Raw genomic sequence first — 25,128 nt, 5'->3', positions numbered from 1 at the left:
TCTGGGGTATATATATATTTTTTTTTTTTGGTTGCATTTCATATATTATCCAGTTTCACATTCTCATAGGATCAGCAATTATAGAGCAACTTATTCTCAAATCTTTTAATACAAGCGAGACAGCCATGGTCAGATAATACTTAAAGCACTTCAATACCAAGCAATAAGATGCTAAAACAAAAATTGCACAATTTCTTGTTTACTATGCCTGACTGAATCATTGGTACAGAAGACAACCCTTCTTTTTCAAGCTTTTAACTAAACATTAACTTATCTTACAGGATTACAATTTCTCTTTAATAATAATAATAATTAATTGCACACAAACACACAAGAAATTCTTTATGATGCATAAATATTTCCTTATTACACATGGTACAAAAATACTCGTACTTTTTTTTTGTTCGGTATTCCCATAAGGATGGCTGATTATTTGGCAAGACTGGATGCTCTCCAATCAGAAGAATGTGGGAAAAAAAAAAAAAAAGAGGTTAGATATTTTACAGCTGTTCTATATATAGAAGTTTGAAGAAGGAAAAAAATAAAATAATAACCCTGACTTTAAAACAAGCAGAATGGATGAGAACAAAAACCCAGTGCATCATACTTTAAAAAAAAAAAAGAAAAAAAAAAAAAGCATTTTTCAAATTTTTCTGGTCATCCTGGGGAGGGAAGGGTGGAGGTGGGAGAAGGGGTGAGACAAGGACAGTTAGTATTTCTCAAAGCCAAGTCTTCACCGAAGCAAGAGGAAAACCTTGATGGATCAATCTGTTGGGCCAAGACCTGTTGCTAACGGTTACACAAACGCTAGAACAAACAAACTTACACTCACACAGACACAAGTTAAGTGTTTTAATTCATGCCAGAAAACATGCAAAACCCATTTTGCCTTTCGATTCCTTCAGCCGAGCTGCCCCCGGGGCAGGGGGGCCTGGGGAAGCCCAGGACCTCGCCCCCAGCTGGGTTTCAGTGCAGCCAGACGGCAAAGCTCAGGCAGGGAGGAGGTCCCGGGGCTGGCTTGAGGGAGGGACGGAGGGATGCACGGAGAGAGGGATGGAGGCAGCGCACAGCCCCTGCCTGGGGCCACCGTGGCTTCACAGTCCGGGCAAAGCGGTGCTGCAGCCCCGGGGGCAGCGCGGTGTCCTCTGGCCACATACCGAACGCAGAGGGGTCGGAGCCATCGTCCCCGGCACATCCCTCGGCGGGGGCAGGGAGAGGAACGCGAGCCGAGGAGAGAGACCCTGCGGGACGGGAGCGCCGTGAGCGGGGCCAGCTGCACCGCCGGCCTCGGGGTGGCCCCCAGCCTCCTCCCCTCCAGGAAACCCAACCACTCCCTTGGGTGGGCGTGTGGGGCTCAGCCCGAGCTGCCATCCCTCCTCCCACCAAGAGTCCAAGGAGCCCAAGGAAGAGCAAGGCAAAGACCTGACTCCAAGAGTAATTAATTACTTACTAATGAACTAACAAAACTGACGAGACTTCCATCCTTGCTGGGTAGCTTCAGAGGGAGGATACCAGCGCATCTGGAAAAGAAAGGCATGGCAGAGGATGATCCATGATCCAGGATCACCTCAGCCAGAGTACAAACCTTCAGCTCCTTCAAGCCACGTGCAAGGTCCGTGGAGCAGAGATGTTTCCAGCATGGGAAGTTCCAGGGTGAGCTCCAAATACTGCTTGAATTGCCCTACCCGCAGCCAGCCAAAGGAGGCATCTCAAGACCACACATTAAAACCAGACAACCTCTACAGGACGTGTACGGGGGGGGGGGGGGGGTGGGGGGGGAAGAAGTGGCTCATCCACTACAACAGACACCCATGGAGTTTTCCAAGCCCCAACCCTGCCACCAGGAGTGGCTCCAGGCAAACCACACCAAGGGAAGAACTTGGAAGAGCTGCAAACCAGCAAGACTTGGAGGCTTCCCTGGCAGGTGCTTGCTGCCACATCTATTTCTCAGACCTGCTCCTTGCCAAGGAAAGGGCTGGATAGGGACCTAACAAGCAAAACAAGGGACAGTAACTGAACAGACACTTTCCAGCCCCTTAGGAGACACAGTGAGCTGGCAACATCCAGCCCCACAGCCTCGGACATCCAGATGATCCCATCTGGTCAGCAGGGCCAGTATGTCCAGCTGGGCTGCATCAGCAGCTCCGTGCCTGACAGCAGCAGGAGACAAGCCCATGCCACTTGACTGAGCAGGGATCCAGCAGCTGGAGCTGCAACTGGAACTTGGTCCTGCTGCTGGAGCATGGCAGCCACCCCCACTCCTCCCTCCCCAGCTGCCTGGAGAGAAGCACAGCCTCAGCACATTCAGGGTTCTGGGAACCAGCACAAGGATGGGCTTGGCTCTAAGATGGGGAGAAAAGTGACAGAAACCCCCTGGAGCCCCATGTGAGCCATTCCCCTTGTCCTATTCATCCTGGCACAGCTGCCTTCTCACCCAAATAAGCCTGGCTAGATGCTCCTCTCCCAAGGATGTGCAGAGATGTGCAGCAAACTGCCACAACCTTGGCACTGCTGCCTGCAGCAGCCAAGTTCTGCCCCCACAGCCATGAGGGCTGCAGTGCCAGGAACTGCAGCCACATGAGCTATGGGCCTTGATTCCTTCTCCAGAGATGGCTCCTAAATGAGCCCTGCCAGTGAGCAGAAGCTCTGTCCTCACAGGAGCCACTTATCAGCTCAGAACAAGGCCAGTTTGAACAAGACTTGAACAACCTGGTCTTGTGGAAGATGTCCCTGCACGTGGCATGGGGGTGGAATGGGATCAGTTTAAGGTCCCTTCCAACTTGAACCATTGCACGGTTCCATAATCTGCTGGACTCTTGCCAGACACCTTCACAAGGCCAGTGGATGCCACTAAATCAGCTCCCAGCTGGCCCCATACCTCACTTCATGGCACAGCACCCCAGTCAGTCCAGCCATGGAAATCAAGGCATGGATGTTACCAAGACCCTCCTCCCCAGTGAGGGGTCCCACCTAGTGCCAGCACCAAAGTGCCACACCGAGCATTTTCACTTCTCCTTTAGCCTGGGAGAGGGACCTTTGCTGCCCAGTCAGGGCCACCTCACTGTGCACAGACACCACTCAGGAAGGCTTGGCAGGGGCAGCAGCATCACTGACAACTCACAGGGCCACCACAGCAGCTGCCAGAGCAAGGACAGGGGTTCCTTGTCCCCTGTCACCAGGAGGTGCTTGCTCAGCAGAGCCACATCTCTGCAGCCGTCCTCCCTGGCCAGTGTCTCCCACTCCACACCCCTCCCCTCGACAGCTGGAAGCAGTTTCCTCCTGCCCAGCAGTAACAGGAAACTCCCCCTTCATTCACAGGGCTCTAAGTGCTCAACCCTGAGAGCTGCCCCACGCACACGCAGCCAAGCAGCACAGCCAGGCCATCCATGAGCCAGTACAGCCCAGCCTGGTGGCCCTCCATCCTGGCCTCACAGCCACCTGCAGAGCCTCAGCACCTCCACTTTGAACAGAAGTCCTGGTTTTCTCTTAAAACAGGCACTGTTCATAGCTCTGGTGCTAATAAACCATCACTGCAATGGACCACCCCTCCTTGTCTTCCTCCTGCAGGTCTACAATGCTCACACACCCAACCCACCCAGCCTGACCCACTGTGGCCCCACAGGCCACCAGCCCAGCCCTGCATTCAGAGGGGTCCAGCCTGGAGCCCCGCAGGAGCTGCTGTGACAATCCTGGGTACAATCCAAGTCTCTGACATGCTGGCAGGATGAGGGAATGACCTGCCAGGTCTTAGATTAAGGGCTTGATGGGACCAGGCAGGAAGTAGTAGGAGGGAGGTTCCCAAAGCCAGCAGAAAGCACTGGAAGCTGTGGATCAGAGGCAGCAGCTAGCCAAGAGGACACTCTCCAGGCACCAGGCAAGGCTGTTTTCTCTTCACACCCCTCAGAATACTACATCTGTCAAGGAGGAAGCTGAGAACTAATGGAGATGTTCATCACTGGGTGAGGAACGCAGAGCAAGAGAGGCTTTTACTGGAAGAGACACAGTTGTTTCTGGAGAAGCATTAGCTCACAATTGGAAAGGAGTCTGGTCACACCACCGACACATCTCCTGTTTGCAGGGATGAGGCAGCCACTGCTGGCCAACTGCAGCAGCCTCGTGCTGCTGCCTTCAACATCTCTCCCAGAAAACAGCTGGAGAGGAGAAATGTGTGCCTCTGCCTGCCACCTCCCCGAGGCCAGGAGCCTCTTCCTTTCCACAGCATAACACCAGAAGCTGCCTAAAAATCACAATGAAATTATAAACAGGGCAGAGATACAGCCCATGAGAGCTTCACTCTCCTTGTCAAAACCTCCTTTGTCTCTTCCAATTGCCCTCAGAATTTAAGCATCCAGTTGTCCACCATCCTGAAGGGAGAGCAAATCCTTCAAAAGAGGGCAAGTGAGGACCAAGTACACAGGTCCCTCCTCAGAGCACCTTTGACTTGGAGGACCTGCCTTTCCTCCTTAGTTACCTCTAGGTCTGCAGCCAGCCCCAGCATCTCAGAGCTCCCATCCACCTCTACAGCTGGAGCGGTCCCCAGAGACCAGAAAGGCTCATGGTGCAGGCAGGCACAAAGCACTCCCTGTGCTCCTGGGAGCTGGTAGGATCCAGCTAACACATCCAAGAGCTGCATCTTGCTGCCAAGCTGCCGAAGTGCAGAGCAGCATCCTCGCTGGTGCTGCTGAGATCCTCAGCCTGGCAAGCCACGAGCACCCGGCAGGCAGCACTGCGGGTCACTGGGTGTGAGCCCTGGGCAGCCCCGCTGGTGGCTGGCGAGAGCTGCTCTGCTCCCCCTGGAAATGTGACTCAGGGAGGCAAGGACAGGCAGCACAGGCAGCACCTCGCCCACTGCTGTGTGCTGGACACGCGCCCAGCCCAGCAGCGGGCACTGCGCCCTGGTCACCGGCTCGACAGCCTCTCGGGGGCTGCTGTGGGGGCACGATGAGGTGTGGGAACAGAGCAGCTCAGCCCACCACCAGGAAAAGCAGATGCAGTGGGATCGAGCCCGTGCATCTCCCCGAGCAGCTCTGGCGAGGGAGAGCTGGAGGATCAGCACATCATCCCACACCAGGGCAAGGAGCATGTGGGACAAGGCAGGCACTGATCCCTCCTCCTGCTTAGGAACGTTCTAAAAGGTGTGCATCCATCCATCAGCCCAACACCTGGTACCCCTACAGCTCAGGGAGACACACCCCTCTGAGACTGCAGCAAACAAGCATTTCCCTTTTCACAGCAAGTTGTGTTGCTTTCTTTGGTGTTGAACCAGCCAGGGAGAGCCACTGTTGGCCACAAGCCTCTTCTGATGGCCCAGCAGTCTCACCACTTACCAAGGACAGCTGCTTAGGAGCATCCTCTGCTTGGAGGATGCTCAGAGCACCTCCTGCCTGCTTTTCCCTGGCTAGGAGGGAACTGCTGGCTTGGAGCTGCTTGGCCAGCTATGCCACCACTATGTCATTGGCATTTAGAAAGTTGCCACAACCATGAATGTCTTGAACAAGAGACTTCATATCTCTGAGAAGCATGGAGCTTGCCCAGAGAGAAATAATCCTGGGAAGTCCCTCCATGACAGCACCAAGAGGCAACAAGATATTAGGAACAGAAACTTCATCCTGTTTCCAGTCTAGGGTGGGTCTGTCAGCTTAGCTGCAAGGGAAAGGGGGTTTGGGACTGACCTCTGCTTTCATCAATGGGATCAGCCTCAACCCAGTGCCAGGGAAGTCCCAAGGTCCTTCCAGGCTTTTGCACAACCACACAGCCATGATCCAGGACTGCTCCCTCCACCCACCACTCACTTGGATGGGTCCCAGAACCAGAGACCCTCCTCTGCCATCTCCTCAAGGTCTCCAGGGGATGCTTCAAGGGAACCTTGGGCAGCCTACCCCCAAAAAGACTGGCCTCTCTATGCCCTTAGGCTTTGACCTGGCTGGCTGCCCTGGAAACACCTACCAGGGTCTCCAGGCACCCAACACATCAGCTGTGTCCCCAGCAACACCACGTGGCCATGTTTGTATGAGCCAATCCTGCATCCAGCCCCGCTTCCTACGCCAAGTCCTGCTGAGAGCAGAGTCCTGCCCTCATGGGTGCTGCCACAGCTGGAAGCATCTCTGCAAGAGTTCTAGAAGCGTGGACAGCCCTGGCATCCCCTGCAGTCCACTCAAAGCCTGGTTTAGAGGCATCCCAAAAACAGTGGCTCCACCTCAGAGACACAATGCAGCCCAACTCCATCCTACCAGCAATGGATGGACCTGTCTAGCAGGACCAGGCAGAACAAGACAAGCTGTATCATTGTCTCTATGCCTGTGTCAAGCTCTTCCCATCTTCCCAGGAGGGGAAATTATAACTCTGCACATCTCTGCACCTCACAGTTTTCTAAGGGCAAAGGCAGACCTGGACCCTCATCTTTGGTGGCTTCTTATCATCACTTCCACAGAGAGAGGAAAAGGTCTGCTCAGAACCACTGCAGGGAGAACTGAACCAGGGCTCATTTCCTTCAGTCAAACATCAACCATCCCCCTGCCAACCAGTCCCAGGCCCTTCCCTCTGCCCAAGATCCCAATCTCCTAAACCACACACCCCTCTCTCCCAAGGCTGCCGATTCCTTCCATTACAGCTCACACAACCTGTGTCCTGCCTGTGATTTCAGGTTGCAAGAGAGAAGTCAAGCTCCAGGTAGGAACTGGCTCTGTTTCCATTACCAGAGAGGAAAGCAGTGAGATTAGACCCATGATTAAGGGCAGGGTCTGTCCCGGTATGCGATTCTGGAACAAAGTGACCGGCAAGTGCTGTTGTCTAAGGTGCCCACTAAAATTTAGTCGTGTGCTATCACTACCACATCACTCACCTCCCCCACCGTGTGCCAGGAGTGAGGTCAGGGTGTATTTCTGGTTGCCCTCGAAGGGTCGAGGTTGGGGAGAAACCAGGTTTCTTTCAGGCCGAGTGACAGGGTGGTCTCTGCCCCAGCTCAACCGGGCTGCTCCCCTCCCACTGGCAGGGCCTGGCCGAGCCTGGCTCAGCTGGGAGGAGCTGATGTAAGATGGTGCCATGCTGTGTGCGCCATGTCATGTGCTGCCAAGTTGGAGATGTGGGTTAGAAAGAAGGCCTGGCATCTCATTCCCCAGGCTCTGGTGGGTGGGTAGCGTGAGGCCCATGCACTGGGTTGCCAAGGAGATACGGGCTACAGAGATGGGCAGAAGCTTGCAAATCCCACAGTGCACCTTGGAGGAGAGATGGTTACCTTACCAGTCTTTCCAGATGTGGCTGCCATCATGCTTAACACTTCTAGGAATGGAGCTGTAGTACAGCCACTCCACTAGCTGCAATAAGGCATCACTAGGGCGTCCCATCTCCAGGGACAGCTCTGAGCTTCGGGGCTAGCCTGCGCTGGCATCATGGCTGGAGTTCACTAGGGACATCAAAGGAGGGATTTGAGAGAGGGTGGGAGGGAGGGAAGGCAGCTGGGACAATCTTCAAGTCAGCAGAGTCCCCGGTGGGGCAGGGTCAGGCTACAGTCACAGCTGCAGCAGCCTGGTGCCTGCCCGGAGCATGGCCAAGGCATGGACGTGCCAGGAGCAGCAGCCATCGGCTGGGAGTGGCTTACCAAGGGTTCCCGAGGCCAGGCCAGCCTCTCACCACCTCCTGCCCCTCATCCCTCCTGCCAGCCTTCTGGGCAGCTCGTCAGGAGGCCAGGCCAGGCCAGCTCCTCTCCCCATTGCTGAACTCAGCTCTGCAAGGTGAGCCCTTTGGCTTTAAATCTCTTGTGACAAGATCTTGGTTTAGCTACGTCCTCCAACTTCTTGCCTGCCTCAAGGCTGGTGACTGTGGAGCTGCTACAGCTCTGGCCATCCCCATGGATGCGCTCCAGCCAACACCAGTCCAGCACGAGGAAGAAATGTGACTGTTCTGGGGAATAAACCATAAGCCCACCACATAAGTGAGCCAGCCCCTCCCAGTGAGGGCAGAGGGCTCAGCACACAGGGACTAAGGGCACAGCTTTTAGCCCAGTTTGTGAGCAAAATCTCCCTGTTGTGCTCCACCCTCAGCTCTGCAAGGGACAGGGCTCCAGCCCAGAGCTGCCAACACGAGTAATGTTTAACCCCACTACATTTTATTGGTAACCTATCCTGTGCCAGGACATGCCCCTGCAGGGTCAGCACCGGCTCAGCACAGCCAGGAGCAGCTGGGACTGCCTGGCAGCCTCTTTGGAAAAGAGCTGGGTCCAGCCACAGCCTGGAGGGGCTGCACTGCTCCCTAAGGCTTAGAGCTCATCACCACCCATGGAGCCCTCGGGCATGGAGCCCTCTACCTACACAGGGAGCTCCTCAGGGTCTTATGATGAGACCAGACAACCTCTTTGGAAACCAGTAACTCACTAGCTGGAGGGTAGCAACTAAAGAGGGAGAATATGTAGCTGGAGGCCTCCTTAATATCCTCCACTCTACAAGAGCAGAACTTTCTCCCCCACTTTACACCATAAAGTTTTGGTGTCTAACCCTCATACTCAGGGTCCCTATACAGTCACCAGTGACCACCCTGGAAGAAACTGCAGTAAAGGTTTCACCTCCTTCAACCACCTCAGACAGGCTAGAGGGGTTGATTTTTCCTGGTCCTCCCTTCCGGGGACAATTCAACCTTGACCACCAGCCTACACACACGAGGGGCAGGAAGACAGTTCTCTCCTGGGCCACTGAGGAGCACAGCACAGCCCTGTAGTTGTGGGCACCACCACCAACTTCTGGAAAACACCAGCAAGCACAACCTTCCCAGTGAAGAAGCAGCCTGGCTCGGGAGGTCCTTGGAAGAACATTCCAGTGCTTTTCCTGGTCCTGTCCTGAACCCTGATGTAGTTTTCCCTAACCCCCAGAGCTTCAGCCCAACAACAGCTCACCTGTAGAAGGGCAGGAGCAGGAGAGAGGGGCAGGACAGAGGACAGGAGTTGGCATCCACTCCACATGGCATTTGGGAAGCAAGCTTGGCTTGAAGCTGGGCAGTTACCATCACAAAGCTTGCAGGAAGCAACAGGATGCCCAAGGGCCAACATAGCTCACTGCCAGCCAGGACAGCAAGGTGAGAGGACACAGCTCCTCTTCCTCTCCATTTAAGCAGGGAAGAGTAGGAGCCAATGCCCTGCCTGGCAGGGCAGAGAGCAGAGGTTAAGCCCCAACACTCAGTCCCACTGCCGCAGTCTCCCATGGCACCACTCCGGGAGCAGACACAGAAGCAGGCAGAGCACAGCTGGCTGGTCACACTGAGCAGGGCAGGGACAGGGGTTCCAGCTTCTCATGGACAATTGCTTCAAACTAAGCACCTTAACTTGGAATTAGGACACTGCTGCTCTGTTTTGACTTTCCCTTTGCATGTTCACGGCTTCAAAGTTTATGTGGTCTCTGTACATTAAAGCATCCGTGTCAGACCAGTACAGGCATCCCTACATCTTCAGCTGTCAGCAAGCAAACCTGGGGACACCAGGCAGCTGGTTGCGCCACCATCTGCTCTTCCAGAGGCTCATGCATGGAATGACTCTCCTCACTAGCCTGTACCGAGGGCGGCTAACACCCTGTTCCATCACAATTCCTCACTCTGGCAAGGCTCTAGTCATTCATCTCCTGCAGGACACCCTCCTCCAGCTTTGGAAGTGTTTGAGTCATTAGGCCCATGGGGTCCCAGCTGAGCCCCTCAGGTTGGCACAGAGCTAAGCCCGTTGCTTTCACTGTGACTTGAGATGACATTTCATAGCTATGTTACGTGCAGGAAGTGTTTCCTGCCAGCAGTCCCTCAGTGTAGTTCTCTGGCCATGGGGAGCAACAGAACCAGCCAGAAATCGAGCCCTGCCTTCCTCCCACCCGCCCGCCCCTTGCGGGAAAGCAGGGTCAGCAATGATCACCCGGCTCCGCACAGACCGAGGGCTGGTCGGGGGCTGGCTCGGGGCCGGGCGCCGCTGCCCTGCGGCCGGAGCAGCTGTGCCCAGGGGGCAGAGGCCAGGGCGGAGCCGGCCGAGCGGAGCCCGCCGAAGGAGCGGGGCCAGCAGCGCCCGGCGCGGGACTCACCTGAGCGTGCAGAGCGGCGGCCGCGGCGGCAGCCGCCGGGTACGTGAAGGCGGCGTGGGGGATGGCAGGGGTCAGCTCCGTGGTGTACAGCGGGTAGGGAGCCCACGCCTCCGGGGACGCTGGGATGAGAGCCGCTCCAGTCAGGTCATCTAGACGGGAGGAGGAGACAAGGGGACAGTCCCAGCACCGGCCCCGGCAGCCTGCTCTGGGGACAGACTCCGGATTCCTCCCCCCAGGCTAAAGCTTTGCACTGCCACCTTGATGAGGTATAAAACCTGCGTGCACAGCTGCTCCTCCAGCCTCCCAGCCTCGACAGGAGAACCCAGGAATGTGTTGCACTACAGCCTCACATGGGCTTTAGACAGACTGGTCCACACAGGCAGCAGAGGGGCGGTGCCACAGGATGCAGGACAGGGGGCTCAGAGCCACATTGCAGGTCACCCCATAAGCCTCAGCAGGGCTTCTCAGCCCACCAGGCTACACAGAGGGTGATGGCACAGGACTCATCCCTTATGCTTCACATTTAGGGATGCTTTAAAAGATTTATAGTATCACTTGAGCTACCAAATCCAACTTTCATGTCTCAACAGTTCTATGTTGGCCAGATGCCTGTTATTCTCCTGTGGCTCCAGCATCCTCCTGGCCTCCCTGCCCCAGGCAGATTTCAAGCAGAGCAGAGGTGGGTCTGGGTTCCTTTCCACTGTGGTAACACTCACAGAGTTGGGCATCTCTCAGGTTGGAGCCATGACCTCCAAGCCCCTCCCAGCATACTCACAGGGGTCCCGTGCAATGAAATGTGCACCCAGGGCAGGGTGGATGTTGGTGGGGTTCGGGGTGGCCATCAGCTTGCTCTTGGCCATCTTTGTGTTGGCTTTAGCAAATTCTAACCGCAAGGTCTGGGGGTTCTCAGGGTCGAAGCGGATGCCCTGTCACAGGAGAGAGCACAGGGGTTTCTCAGAGGTGAAGCTCCAGTCCAAGCACAGGCTGTGGTTATTCATGGAGCAAAGCCCAGCTGAGGAACCAAGGCCACCACACTGCTGTCACATGCCCAGATTTTTGTCACCTCACTGCAACACTCAAGTTCCCACGTGCTTTTATTTTTACATTTAGCTGGCCAGGACTAATGTTAGACCCAGGATCACCATTTCCAACATGAGGGACACAGTTTTGCTTCTTATGTGCATTTCACCAACCACTACAGCAGGGATGGCTACCAGCACGGCTCAGGAAAGACCTGTCTGCTGAAGCTGGGGTAACTGTCTGTACTGGAGTAGGAATAACCCCCATCTGTGTGGGAGCTCCCATCTGTGGTGCCACTATACCTTCTGCCAGCCTGAGCAGAGGCACTACAGAGGTCAAAAAGCCCAAGGCAAGGTCTACCACACAGCAGAACCATGTCTTGCTGACCAGATCCCACCAACAGTCCTGCAGGATGGGGATCATTTTGGGTGTTTTTCCATGCTGATCATCCTCAAGATATTTTCTTGAGTCACAGCAGGTCCCCACAGCCTCAGAGGCCCTCAGAGCTGTCTTCCAGTGGTCAAAAATTATGTAGAGACAGCTTGCATCTATTTGCCCAGGCTGATGTCATCCTTGAACAGTTCTCCTGCTTCTCTGGTGGGATGCTGCAGGATCATTTCACTTCCATAGTCCAGGACACAGCTGGTAGACAACCCTGCCCTGTCTCTGCCCTTAGCTCTGGGTCCAGCATGGCAAGTGGCAAGTGGCAGGTGGCCCCCAGCCCCTTCAGCCCCCAGCACTTTTGGTACTCACATTCAAGGCATTCTTCGCTGCTTCAGCGCCAGCCCGGCTGTCAAAGGTCACAAAACCCACTGGCTAAAAGAAACAACACCAACTTCAGTTTGGAAGCTTCTTCCAGCTCCTCAGGCTGCCTTGCCACCCCCTCTGCCCCAGACAACCAGCAGAAGAGACCATCCTAAGCTGCATAGGGGCTTCAAGCAGAGCTTGGGTCTTTGGCTCAAGATTCCTGCTCTGCACCTGCTTCCAGCACAAATGTTTTGGCATTCTTACGTGTGGGGACACCGCTCTCCCTGACAAGCCCCCAGCATGGCTACCCCTGCCTTGATCAGCTGGGAGTGGGGAAGGCTGATGCCAGCACAAGGTTTGAGGCTGAAGCCTCGGGTCTCACCCAGGGCAGCAGAAGACATGGAGACATTCAGAACATGCTGGGTCAGTAGAACCCCTCTGTGCAGCTGGTGTTGGCCCAGACAGTGCCAGCGAAATGAGATCTTTCCCCTCTCCCCTCCTGGCATGTCAAGTTTGCTAGCAAAAGCCAAAAACACACAGGCTGGAAGGAGGTACCTGCTTTGAAGTCAGCTTGATCAGTGACCCCTCATAACCCTGCAGGAGAGAAGAAAGCAAGTCAGTGTCAGGCTCCTGAAGAGGCTGTGCTACAACCAAGACACAACACAACAGCTCCAGGAGCTCCTGTAGCACCAAGCCCTCCACAGGGCAGCAGCCACAGTAGAAACAGGGACAATAACACTTCTTTTCCACCAGTAGAGAAGACTGGGGCAGAGCAGGTATTTTAGCTCTTCCATTCTGACCTTTTGGGAAGGAATTCTATTTTCTGGCTCTTCATCCAGGTACAAGGATGAGCACCCTGCCCTGGCTAGTGCCTAGAGAGAGCAGAGCACCCTCTGTGCTAGGGCAGTGCAGACAAGGGAACCCCACTTCCCCTGAGACAGCCTAGGTGGTTATTAGAGAAGAATGGAGAGTCTGGGGGATGAGGACACATCCTCAAGGAAGGGCTGGTCCAGCTGAGCAGCAGGGCTGACCAAGCAGGTTTTATCAAGCCTAGAGACAGCACAATTCCAATGGCAGGCTCCAGCTGGAGGTTCCCAGCTGAGCACAAGTCACAGGATCCCATGCTGGCTTCAGGTTCCTATGTCATCCCTACTTCCCCTGACAGACCTTTGGTGCCAGGTCACCCACAAAACAGCATCTTTCCCTCCAAAAACCAGATCTGGAGACCTTCTTACCTTGAATGGCCGGAAGAGAAGGTAGAGCTCTCTGGGTTTGATATCCACAGGAAGGCCACTGACAAACAGCGTCCGTACCTAGGGGAGAGGCCAGCCAGCTGTACTGAAAGGAGGTGTTTGGTGCCCAAGCAGGAGCACAGAGCACAGCTCAGAAGATTAAGTGCACTAAGAACAGGACACCTTGCATCAAAAGTCCACTAGCCCTTCCCTGCATTAGGGGAGCGTTGTCCAGGATACAACACACCTAGCCCTTTGACCACCACCTCAAAGAATTGATGCCTTTACAAAAATTCAGTCCCTGGCATCATGGCCTGCGTTGATGAGGGCACAGACACCAGCCCCACAGCCTGACAGGACCTTGATGACGACCTGAACGGGAAAAGGTCACAGACTGCCACAAGAACTACATCTGATGCATCCCAGAGGTCCAAAGGGACCAGTATAAACCCCAGTTCTCTCCAGACCTTTCTACAGATCACATAATAGATCTCCTCTCCTCAACCTATCCTGGCACTTTAATTCCATCACCAATTCAAAGATAGTCCTCCATTTTGATAAACACCTCACTGCCCCACTCATCATTTTTGACTTCAACCGTCCCAGAACATCACTGCAGGAAGATTTCTGGGTTCATCCCAGTTTCTTCCCCAGCACACCTCAGACTCTTCAGAAGTTGCTCCCAAACCCACTCTCAGAGCAGCTATTCTGTTGTGCCCAGTCAAGAGCTGTTGTGCTGGGCCGAACCCTGTAGGCATCTGCTCTTCCCAGGCTGTTCAAGTCATGGACCAAGTCCAAACACACTCATGTCAAAGCAAAAAACACCATGCCAGGGGAAGACTTAAATAGATAATCCATTAAAATTATAGATAATAGTTCACTTGAATAACCAGGAAGAAGAAAGTGCTGAAGGCTCATGGCCTGGAAGACCTCTGCTCAACAGTCAGACTCATCATGAGCACCTTCTCCCTGCACACTGGCTGGCAGACTATTTCCATAGGAAGTAGCAGGATGAAGCTGCAGAGGCTTCTTGTAAATCAGCACAGAGCTGGAAAGGGAAGTTATGCACAACCAAAGCCATGAAGACTCTTGTCATTATTGACAAGGAGCAGGAGCCAGAGCTCATCTCCTGGCCTGCTTCCAGCACAGAGTGACCCCATTAAGTTTGCAGGCCAGAAGGTCTCTGCTCCCTTTTTTGTTTTGCTCAGCCATTTCCCCTTCTCCAGACAGAGTGGGCTATATCCAAAACCATTTTTCCTACCAAACTAAGCAGCATATGCTTGCCTTGCTCCTGGGCTGGAGGCAGACCTGGAAACACAGGAGCCTCTGCCTCTGTAATTCTCTGGAGGCAGCCAGATAGAGACTCCACCACACAAGGAAGTTTCTCTTACAGATGAAATCTCACCTCCTGTGCCCAGGACAGTCCTGCCAAGGCAGAAAAACGCCCTTCCCAGGATAAAGTCCCTCTGAATGAACAGTGATTGTGAAAAGCTTGGGGTGTTCCCACTCTCTTGTGCATGCTGAGACTTAGGGCTGCCCCTGTCCCCCATTAGACTAGTGTGAGGAGCTCTGGCCCAACACAGCTCAGGAGTAGAACCAGAGCACCCTTCCCATCCCCTCCCTGGCCCTTCAATGTGCATGGCTCTACCACACACTTTTGCTTTGCCCTGCCTTGGGAAGCAGGATGCCATGTGGAGCACTCCAGGAATATTTTGCAAGCCCAGGCTCGGTCTGACAGGCTCCCCAACCATCCCACCCCACATGTGACTCTTTAAGGCACCACTCCAAGGCCACCCCATGCCTGGACAGAGGGGACAATGCCACTGTTTCTCAGCTTGCTGGCTGCCTCAAAGAGCTCAGCGCTTGCACTTCAGCATGAGCTCCACAGAGCGCTCGCAGCGTGTTCCCAGAAGACCCGCGGCCATCTCTTGCAGGGGAGAACTGCACACACACATGTGCCTCAGCCATGTGAAAGCATCGTCCCTTTTCAATATTTCAGGATCCAAGTGCGCTCAGCCCCCAGAATGGATTTTTCTTCCGAGCAGATAGAAATCTGCATCCCTGTTGGGTCTGTAAATGGCCCCGTGATGCGTCACTTGGTAAGTCCTTGCGACAGGCGTGACAGGATGGAAGATGTGTGGTGGCTCAGGGAATGGGGAGCCAGAGCTGGAGTCCTCACATCAGCCTGAGCAGAGCAAGGCAGGTGCCCAGGAAAGCTCTTTGTCAGAGGTAACAGGCTCCCAGTGCCAGCCCCATAAGTTGCTGCCAAGGACGGGAGCAAGAAATCTTCTCTCGCTGGCCAGAAGTTTCCCTTGGCCTCCAAGTCCTGTTTGTCACCACCCACAGCACTGAAAAGGCTTTGGAAAGCCAAGCCACAGCACCCAGCAAGGGCCACCACTGCTCCAAAGCCTGGGCAATTCCAACCTCTCCAAAGAGGGTCTCAAGACAAGCTAAGGAAGTCCCTGCCCAGAACAGCTTGTTGGAAATGACAAGACCAAGCAGTTGGTTTTACAAGATCTCTGCAATTCAACAGATCCATAAGTGATCTAGAGAAGGGTAAGGAAAGAGGGAGACCAAGTTATTCAGTGAAAGGAGGGTGAGGCTGGTGAGAGACCTGAGCAATATTTTCACGGCACAGAGTGAACTAAACCAGAGGGAGCTCACTGCCAACACCAGGCGTAAAGCAACGGAGATTTAGGTTATCCCACAGGAGAAAAGCAGGAGGCTCACCAATCTGAGCCTCTTGTGCACTGTGGGCAACCTGGTCCAGCCTCTTCCCCTGCTCCCAAAATAGAGGAAGTTGTAGATGAAAGCAAGAGGGTCTAGACAAGCATCTTCCAGTGGATTAACCAAACTGGGACTCTCCAGTCAGCCCAAGTCCTGCAGGCTTTGAGAGCCCAGTGGTACCACACAGGGCTGACAAATCCAGGCATCCAGCCCTCACACTCAACATGCCACAACAGGATAACTTCTGCTAAAATATGCCCTACTTCAAGTCCACACCACCAAACACCAAATCCAGCTTCCCCACAGTGCATCTGGAAAAGGCACAAGACAAAAAACACCAACCCAAGCAAAAATACCATCAAAAATATCCATCTATGGCTGGGTCAAGAACAGCCTGGGCCAAACTACATGTCCAGACATCCAGCAGGAGCAGGAATACCATGTTCTTCTGCTCATTCTTAGGTTCTGATGCCAGGTAAAAGCAGTCACATCCCACCCAGGACTGATCTGAACTGGACACATGGGCATGGGGGAAGCAGGGCAGGGAACAGCTCCCACCTAGGATAGCCTGGGAGTGTCACACAGCTGCAGGCCCTGCAGAAAACATTCTCCCTTCCCCATCCCTGCCCCTCTGGGGATGTCCCCAGTCCAAACACCTGACAGAGATGGAGGAGAGCCATGGAAAACAGGATTCATGCCAGAAGGGACAAGACCATCTAGGCCATCTCTTAGAAAGGGAGGATCCCAGCACAGCTTCCCACGCAGGGGGAGGAGGGACACGGACAAACCATTTAGCACTTGAATTCTCAGCGTCAGTCCTTGCACAGCTGTATCTCCCCAAAGAGACACACACCTTGGGCCAGCACAGCCAGGAGTTTTGCACCAAGAGAGCCAAGCTGCAGCACCTGCCTTGTGCTACCACAGCCCCAGTGCTGCCAGGGGACCAGCACAGCTCCCACTGCTCCTGGCCACAGCTGCTTTGGAGTAAGAGCTCTCAAAACTGCAGCCCAAAAAAGGTCAAGTTACGTCAGAAGTGTCTGATGCAAGGGCACAGGTACCCACCCCCTGAGGCTGCAGTGACTGGGGTTTTTTTTTTTTACAAGACTGCTCTGAATCCCCCTCCTGGAGCCAGCAAGGCTGATCCTCCCCTTTGGAGAGATCAGCCCTTTAACTACATCACCCACAGCACAGCTTGGGTTACCCCATCCCCTGGTCCTGGATCCGTACTTCCAGCACCTACAGCACACAAGTCTTGACCAGCAGTGCCTCAGAGACACCTGAGCACGGGTACAGCAGGAACGTGCTCCAATGCCACCCCCACATTGCGCCGTTGGACATTCCCCCTCTCCAGGAAGCCACCCCAGTCCCATGCCAGCTTTTCCTAGAAACGAGCCATTTCCCACTAGTTCACACCAATATGTCCACAGAGCCTTCTCCCTGTGCCACCAGCCCCACGCCATCCTGCTGAGGACAGGGACAAGCTCTGCCACAGCATCCCAAAGGCACTTTGCACTCCTGACAGCCACTCTGTGGTGCCAAGAGCTCAGGGATACGGGCCACAGCTTTTCCCGTTGGAGAGCATCTCAGTGGGTGCCTCTCCGGTATCCGGGGTCAGCAGCGGGGCCGCAGGGGGACACAGAGCCCCGGTCCTGGCCGCTGCGATGCAGCCAGGGCCACTTGACGCGAGGGCGCTGGAATGCGGCTGGCTGCCCCGGAGCCGGGACTTATAAGGCACGGGAGCGGGATGGAGCGGCGAGCTTGCACAACAGGGCTGCGGGGAGGGAACACACGGAGCCCCGTGGCGGGGATGAAAAATGCGACAGGAGCCTCTTCTCGGTGTCTCGCACGGGCTGCAGAGTCCTGCTACTGCAACCCGGGGCTGCTTTGGACCTCGGCACAAAGTCCCAGGAACCGCAAGGGAGGAGAAAACTGGGAGAGATGGATGTGTGGTCTGTACGGCAGGCAAGCAGGGCAGCCTCCACACCACGGGGCAAGAATCCCGAGAGAAGGGGCTTGCAACTGGCTGCTTCACTGCTCCATGCCTCAGTTTCCCCTCCACCACTCAGAAGAGAAGTAGCAAAAGCCGGGGGCTGCTGCCCTTGCAGCCCTAGCAGAGCTGCGGTGTCCTCAGGCAGGATCGCACTGAGCCCCGGCAAAGGATCCGGCCAGGAGCCGCTCCAACCGGGAAGCCCAGAGCCTCCCACCCACTGGAGAGATGTTCACCCATGCCCAGAGGGGAAAGAGGGCCTTGAGCCTCCCCTGGCATTGAAGCAAGGCAGGCTTCAGGCATTTTCCTCCGAAAATAGCCTTTTGCACAACAGGCACGAGAGAACCAACATCCTGCTGGCCCAGAGGGAAGAAGGCTGACCACAAACCAGCCCAAGTGCACCAGCATTTTGTCCCCAAGGCTGTGGTGTTCCACACTGCTCATAGCCAGAGAAGCCTCTCCCCAGCACTGCTCTTCCCCCACATCAGGCAGGGGATGTCAGTGGGGCTCAGCCTGTGGTCAGGGGAGGAAGACAGTCCAACAAGGGGGAAGCAGGGAGAGGCACCAGCCCCACTCCGGGAGAGCAGGAAGCACATGGGAGCTGATAAGTCCAGGCACAACAGGACAGCACCCAAGAATAGATCTTGGGCCTGGCAGAGGAAGCACAGCTGGAGTGGCTTTGCCATGCTTGCTCCTGCTATCAAGTCCCATCACCTCTGTCTCTGCAGCCTTTCACAAAAAGAACAGCACCCAGATGGGTTTGGGCCACCAGAGGGGCCCAAAGCTGATGAAACATTTGGAAAGGTAGCCCCACAATCACCAAGAGATTACTGTCCAACAGGGCAGCTCCCCAGCACAGGGAGGGGCTGGCTGAGCACCCTCAGGCTGCCTTCATCACCTTTCACCTTGCCAAGAGGTTCACTAAGCCAGAGGGGACTGGTATGAGTGCCACAGCCAACTGCTGAAGGACACTCACAACCATGCTGGCCTTACCCAGCCACCACACTAAGCCCCGGGCTCCAGACACCCTCACCTGCCACTCTCTGGTGCTGGGGACCTGCAGACACCCATCATCATCAGCTGGAGCCACAGACTTCACTTGTTATGGACCAGCTTTTCCTGCCCACACCCAGGCACCTGCTCTCCAGACAGGAGACAGCGGTGAAAGGGGCTCCTCCCCAGGGTAGAGACTGGCAGGAGACATGGGTCTGGAAGCAGGACCCTCACAAGAAACATTCTCACCTCAGATCTTTCGTTGAGTACATCTGTATCTGCTTCACCCCACCACACACAATGATTCCTGGGCCCTTTTCAGTCCCATGCCTCCCAGACACATCCAGAGACAGAGGAATCTCTCCTCAAATCAACCCAATTTGGGGTAGCACACCAATGGCCATGCCCCAGCCCCATGCACCATCTCAGGTCCCTCCACAGCCCAACAAGCAAGTACTCCATAAAATTCAGGCGATGGAGAGCTGAAAGCTCACAGCAGCTCTTTGCTGTGGACAGCAGTTATTGGAGTGTCACCCCCAACACAGAGAGACCTTTGGGGACACCGGGAGGATGACAAGCACCCACAGGACTAAGCCAGCACTGCATCAGTGCAGCTCTTAGCAAGACAGCACCACTAGACAGAAGGGAAGGGCTGTGCCACCAAAATATGGACCAAAAGTGCCAACCCAAACCCACAATATGTCCTTTGGCTGCACTGTCCCAGTGCATGGCTCATGCTGCACTTCAGCCCATTGCTACAGGTGGCCCAGGGCAGTTACACATCGAGGGAGACACAGGCCTCCTGTCCCTGGAAGGCATCCCCAGGCCAGCAGCTTCTGACACCACAACCAACCCCACAGCAATGCAAGGACCTGTCACCACCTGCGGCACAGGAGGGCAGGCACCACCCCACACTGGGAGGTCAAACGTTTCCACAGCTTCTCCTGGGCTGTGCAGCAGAGCTGGAGAACCTCCACAAGGCTAAGACCACCCACTGGGCTCTCAGGTTTCCAGCCACCTCAGCACACCATGACCCTACGGGGAAGTGGCCAGAGCATCCTTGCCAAGCCTGTAGCACCACTTCTGCCGTGCCAAGAGCAGGGTCACCTGGTGCCACTACTTCCTCCTCATCAGATGTGCTGCCTGGCTCAGGATCACACCTCAGCATGGGCCAGGTTCAGCAGCTCCAGTGTTGAGCTGTTCCCCACTGCCCTTCACAGGGCCAGGCACACAGGAGGAACTCTGTTTCCACTATCCCACTAGGTGCAGGAAGATGCTGAGTATTGCAGCGAGGTCTAACCACCTCATTTCTACAGTCATGCCACAGTGAAGCTTCAAGCTGAAGCCTTTATTTCAGAGCTCCAGAACAGCAGCAGCATTGCTCTGCAATCCAAGCAGCAAAGTCTCTGTGATTTGGCATGGCCAAGACCAGCAAACTCAAAGGATCTTTCACTCCACAACCTTCCATATTAGCTCCAGCAAGAGTCTTGAATTCCTACAGTGCCAGATCCTCAAGCAGAGCTATGAGGAAGGACAACAAAGCCTGAACTACTCTTAGCTACCTCCCAGACATCTCAAAGGGCATCCTTCCTGCTTTGGTGAGGGCAGAGACCTAGAAAGGGAACCATTGAGTTTGGCCCTTCCTAACTTCCACAGGCACCACCAAAAAATCCATTAATTCTGAGGCTAAGGAGGGAAAGTCCTGCTCAGCAGCTCCTCAGATTAGCCAAAGAGGAAGACTCATTTCTGAAGCTGGGTCTCATTTAATAGCCCAGCTGGCAGGCGAAAGAAATTACCCCATCACAGGGACTGGTTGAGTTGGGATGTTGACACTCAGACTCACATCTAAGAAATTTAGATTTGAAACAAAGTGTGAGAAAGGAGAAAAAAGCTCCTTCAGAGGGTATTCACAGGCACCAGAACACAAGGAGATAATGGGGAGATTCCCACATCCCTCCTCCTGTCAGAGCAACTCAGTGCTCAACTCAAGACCAAGAGGATGTCTGGGAACACATCAGTTCCCAGAACCCCTGTGTGCGTGGTGACTCCAGGGTGTCTGCTCAGCCAACAATCTGTCACTGACAGAAAGCTGCAACTAACACTTAGGGGACTTTTAGGATGCATGAAAACAGCTCTGAGGCACCATCCTCCTTCAGCCAGGCCAAGTGCAAGAGGATTAGCGAGTGGTGACTGTAACTACTACAGCTTCATGTTCCTCAGAGTGAAGAGCAGCATCAGAGGAGACATTTGACTCCAGAACTCACACTAACCTTATTTGTTTGCAGCTGTAGAGCTGGAATCCACACATGCACGAGGTATCTAGGTCCACTCAAGCAGAGATTACAGAAGTCAAGAGATGCCTGGCACCGGTCCATGAAGTGCTACAGACATCCAGCACATAACACAGCCCACTCACCAGCAGCATTCCCAGGCAGTTCCGGCAGCCCTGGAGTGCAGCAGCTAAGGAAAAAGGGATGTAGGACTTGCTACTGAGGAGGTTGTCTGGAAACCAAGTCTTCTGCCTCTCCAACACAGAGTTTTCTAACCCACAGCCTTCCATGGACCAACAGGGAAGACCACAGAATTACATAATGATTTGGTTCAAAAGGGACCTTAAAGACCATCCCATTCCATCCCTTACCATGGGCAGGGACACCTTCCACTAGACCAGGTTGCTCCAACCCCCATCCCACTTGGCCTTGAACACTTCCAGGGATGGGGCAGCCACAGCTGCTCTGGGCAACCTGTGTTAGGGCTTCACCCTATCACATGGAAGTATTTCTTTCTAAGATTATCCTCTCTGGCAGAGCTTAGCCAGGTCCTCTGGGCTCTCCCAGCACAACTTCTCATTTAACGCCTTCAGCAGTCTGGGATCCCGAAGCTCTACCTCAAGAGCAGCAGCCACCAGCCATGGAGCTGCAAAGAGGCCCTTCAGACCAGCCAAGAGGACACACAGGATAACCACAGGCTTCAGCTGCCAGTTTGAGCACCTACGCAGCCAGCTCCAGATTCCTCCTGCTCCCAGTAGATCTACAACTTCCCGGTGCCCTCTCAGGAGAGCAAGAACTAATTTCTAGAGTAGAACCAACATGTCTGCATCAGGCACTCCAGAGAGCAGGGTGAACACACAGGGTTTTATTGCTATGCAGCCATGGACACAACACCCAGTGTCCATGGGAAGCATGAGAGCTCCTCCAGCTGCTGGAAAAAGCTCTGCCTGCCATAGGGGTGGGAGTGCAGCACCTAGGCAGCTGCCTGTCCCACACTACCCTTCAGGACTGCCAGGAGAGATGCAGCCACGTAGATTGGTGGCTGCCTGGAAAATTAAACAGAAGATAGCAGCAAGTGGGGAGGGATCGCGTTTGGGGAGGTGTCTGGTGAGGAACAGCAGGGACTGACATTAGGCCCTGTTTGTTTAACATTCCCGTTAACGACCTCGAGAGGAGCGAGAGGCATTCCTGTCCTCCGCATGTCACCAGCCAGGAAGCGGCTGCGAGATCCAGGGGCTCACAGATAAGATAAAGGGAAAGGCTGAATTTGGGAGCTTCGCCCCGCTGTATCTGGGGCACACGGCGCCCTTCTGCGAACGCTTGGGAGGCAGTGAAGGAGGGGCATGGTGGGGGGAGTGGGGGGTGGAGGAGTGTCCGCAGCGCCAGGATCTGGCAGTGTTATCCATGCAGTGTGGGAAAATATTCCAGCACACCCTCCTGCATATGTTGGGACTGAAGAATTCCACTTTGCACCGAATGTATTTATCGCTCTGTATCAAGGGGAGCTTCTGGGCAAGAATGGGGGCCTCCAGACCATGCTGGGATCAAGAATACAAGGTCACTCCTTATGCCTCCACTAGCTTCTGCAGTGAAGAATAGCTCCTGGTTAGCCAGGAGGTACTGGAAAAACAAGAATTCAGAGTAGGCTCAGGGTAGCCACCATGGAGCCCAAATCGTGCTCACCATTCACAGCATTATTCCTGTTGGATTCTGTCAGATAAAGGACTTTCCAACAGCAATCCCACCAGGGACTGGGACATTAACCCCCCTAACCCCCCACCAGTCCCAGCCTAACCCAGGTGGCAAGTCTCTTGCTGCAGCCGTGGGTGCAGGGTGACAGACACACCCAGCGGGGCCACAGACCATCTAACAGGGTAGACAGACCATGCCCCTCCCCACGTGCTCCTGGAGGCTGCACACTGGACAGCAGGAGCCCCTTCTGTCCAACCCCTGCACGCTCCCCAGGGATGCCATCTTTAACTCCATTTTCCAGCCATCAAGCTCCACTCCTGAGAGGACCAGCCTCTCCAGAGGGTGAGGATTTCCTGAAACACTCCAGCACCCGCTCTGCCAAATGATCACCTGGCAGTGGGGAACAGATCAGCTCTTCCCAGCACCAGGAGCTCACCTGACCACAACCTGTGAGGCACCAGCCCAGATGGAGCAACATTACTGGGACGGGATGCACCAAGTGGCACCAACCTTGGGGAGCTTTGCAGGCCAGTGAATAACTGGATTGAGGAGCCGCATAGAATCTTCAGCACACGCATGCAGAGCCTGTGAAGCCCCAGGTACCAAACCTCCCTCCACTGGGAACAGCACAGGGCCCCAGGTGCTCAGGCTCTCAGCCCACCCACACCAGTGCCACCGGTGACGCTGGGACATCCCACCCGCAGCAGCCACATCCCATTGCATCAGCGCATCACCTATGCCCTGCTCCATGCTGCGGACAGAATGGCTACAGCCACCCCCTGCCAATCCATTCCACCCCGTTACTCGGTCTCCCTCGCCGGGGCTGAAGCCCAGGGGACGCGACAGCCCCAGGTCAGCTGCGCACAGGGCCTGTGCTGCCCGGTGGGTGGTGGAGCAAGCCAGGCGCCATGTTGCGGCGGCGAGAGCGCACGGAGGACAGCAAGGGGAGGGGACTGAGCACCTCCCCAGTCCTGAGGGCCAGGCACGGAGGACTGCAGCAAAACGTTTCCGAGGCCAGGCATATTCCAGAGCCCTCTCCAAGATGGAGGGTAGCTAGTAACCCACTATGGCAATACCTGCTCCAGGGGTGCAGTAATGACATCAGCCAATGGCTCCAACAGCCAAAGTGCAAATATGGAGGGCTGCAAGCTCGAGGATGTGGCTACAGACAACCAACCCTTACTAGCATTCCCAGCCCTGAATCCAGCAGCACCAGGCTCTGGTTTGCAATGGCATCTGGGGGAAGGGGCTGCCAGCAGGTCAGCTCAGTCCTCCAGCCCCAGCCAGGCTGCCAGCACACACGGAGCAGGGCAGGGGCTCCTCCACTATAGTCCAAGGGTCTCCATTGCCGCCCACATGGGCGGAACGGTGCTGGACCCAGGAGCCGTCCAGCTACAGGGACGTGGCAGCAGGACACCATGCCCATGGGCAGCGGCTGCGCTGGATTGAACAGGGACCTGCCAGCGCTCTGCCCTACAGGGCTACAGGGACACCGGGCTGAGCAGGGGACTCGCCCTGCCCAGCCCCAGCCGCTCCTCGGGGCGAGCCGGGGACTCCAGCACCAGCTCGCCAACACCTCCGTACTCTGGCTGCCACAGCCTGGCCCCCGCTTCTCAGCCCGCAGCAGCCCGAGCACCTGGGCTCCGGTTCCCCGACGACCCGGGGATCCAGCCCTGATACCGGGTTCACTATTCCCCAAAAGAGGCGCTACACTCCTTCCCGGCTTCCCCGACGCCGCGGTGCCGCCTCCGCGGTCCCCGATACCGCTCTGCTCCGTCCCCAGTACCCCCGCCCCGGCTCCCCGACGGCCCTGCGCTCCACCCGCCGTCCCCCGGCACCCTGGCGTTCCATCCCCGCCGCCCCGTCCCTGGTCCCGCCGCCGCTCCCCGTTTTCCGCCGCGACCCAGGCGCAGCCCCGTCCCCGATCCCCAGGCACTTCGGTGTCCCAGTGCCGCCGCTCGCAGCCCTCCGCCGCCCCATCTCCCACCCCAGCCCGGCGCCCACCTCCTCCTCGACGGTGCCGCCGCCGTTGGTGTGCTCGGTGTCCTTGTTGAGGTTGCTCATGGTGGGGTGCCGGGGCGGGGGGTGGTGCCGGCTGCTCCGGAGCTCCGCGGGGCCGAGCCGGGTGCCGGTGTGGTGCTGGTGCGCGGGGGCGGTGCGGGGCGGTGCGGGGCGGTGCGGGGCTGCCCTCGCGGCTCACATACGGCGTCCCGGGACGGCGCCGCTGTTAAGGGCCGGGCCGGGCCGGGCGGAGCGGGGCCGAGCGGAGCGCAACGAGCCGCAGCTGCGGGGCCGACGCGCCCCAGCCCCAGCCGCCGCTCCCGGTGCCGCCACCGCGCACCGAGCAGCGGGGCCGGGACCCGCCCGCCTGCCCCGCCCGGGGCCGCCCCCGGCCGCCGCCGCCAATCCCGGCCCGG

At 55.8% G+C, this 25,128-nt stretch overlaps 1 protein-coding gene across 2 annotated transcripts; it reads right to left on the bottom strand.

Moving 5' to 3' along the window:
* Positions 1 to 25,060, bottom strand: RBPMS2 (RNA binding protein, mRNA processing factor 2). Of its 2 annotated transcripts, XM_021554166.3 has the most exons (8): positions 24,716 to 25,060; positions 13,046 to 13,123; positions 12,366 to 12,404; positions 11,817 to 11,879; positions 10,819 to 10,969; positions 10,044 to 10,192; positions 1,451 to 1,520; positions 1 to 1,241 (listed from the first exon to the last, which is right to left on the bottom strand). In XM_021554166.3, the coding sequence occupies exons 1-7, from the start codon at positions 24,773 to 24,775 to the stop codon at positions 1,458 to 1,460; spliced, it is 603 nt and encodes a 200-aa protein (XP_021409841.1). In that variant the 5' UTR covers positions 24,776 to 25,060; the 3' UTR covers positions 1 to 1,241; positions 1,451 to 1,457. The 2 variants fall into 2 exon arrangements, with proteins under 2 accessions (XP_021409841.1, XP_085444764.1); XM_085588638.1 differs by lacking the exons at positions 1 to 1,241; positions 1,451 to 1,520 and adding an exon at positions 7,262 to 7,402 and having other exon boundaries at positions 24,716 to 24,919.
* Between the last annotated feature and the right edge of the window lie 68 nt (positions 25,061 to 25,128).

Source organism: Lonchura striata, chromosome 10 (assembly GCF_050655825.1).
Source record: "Lonchura striata isolate lonStrDom1 chromosome 10, ASM5065582v1, whole genome shotgun sequence".
NCBI lineage: Eukaryota > Metazoa > Chordata > Aves > Passeriformes > Estrildidae > Lonchura > Lonchura striata.
This window is presented reverse-complemented; position numbering and strand designations above follow the sequence as displayed.

Bases quoted from the DNA above. Each gene is read 5' to 3' on its own strand.
- RBPMS2 (XM_021554166.3), bottom strand. From the start codon at position 24,775: ATGAGCAACCTCAACAAGGACACCGAGCACACCAACGGCGGCGGCACC. The intron at 12,405-13,045 runs GTAAGAAGGTCT...TCTCTCCTGCAG, and splicing joins TTCTCTTCCGGCCATTCAAG to GGTTATGAGGGGTCACTGAT. The intron at 10,193-10,818 runs GTGAGTATGCTG...CCTCCCGTCTAG, and splicing joins TTTCATTGCACGGGACCCCT to ATGACCTGACTGGAGCGGCT.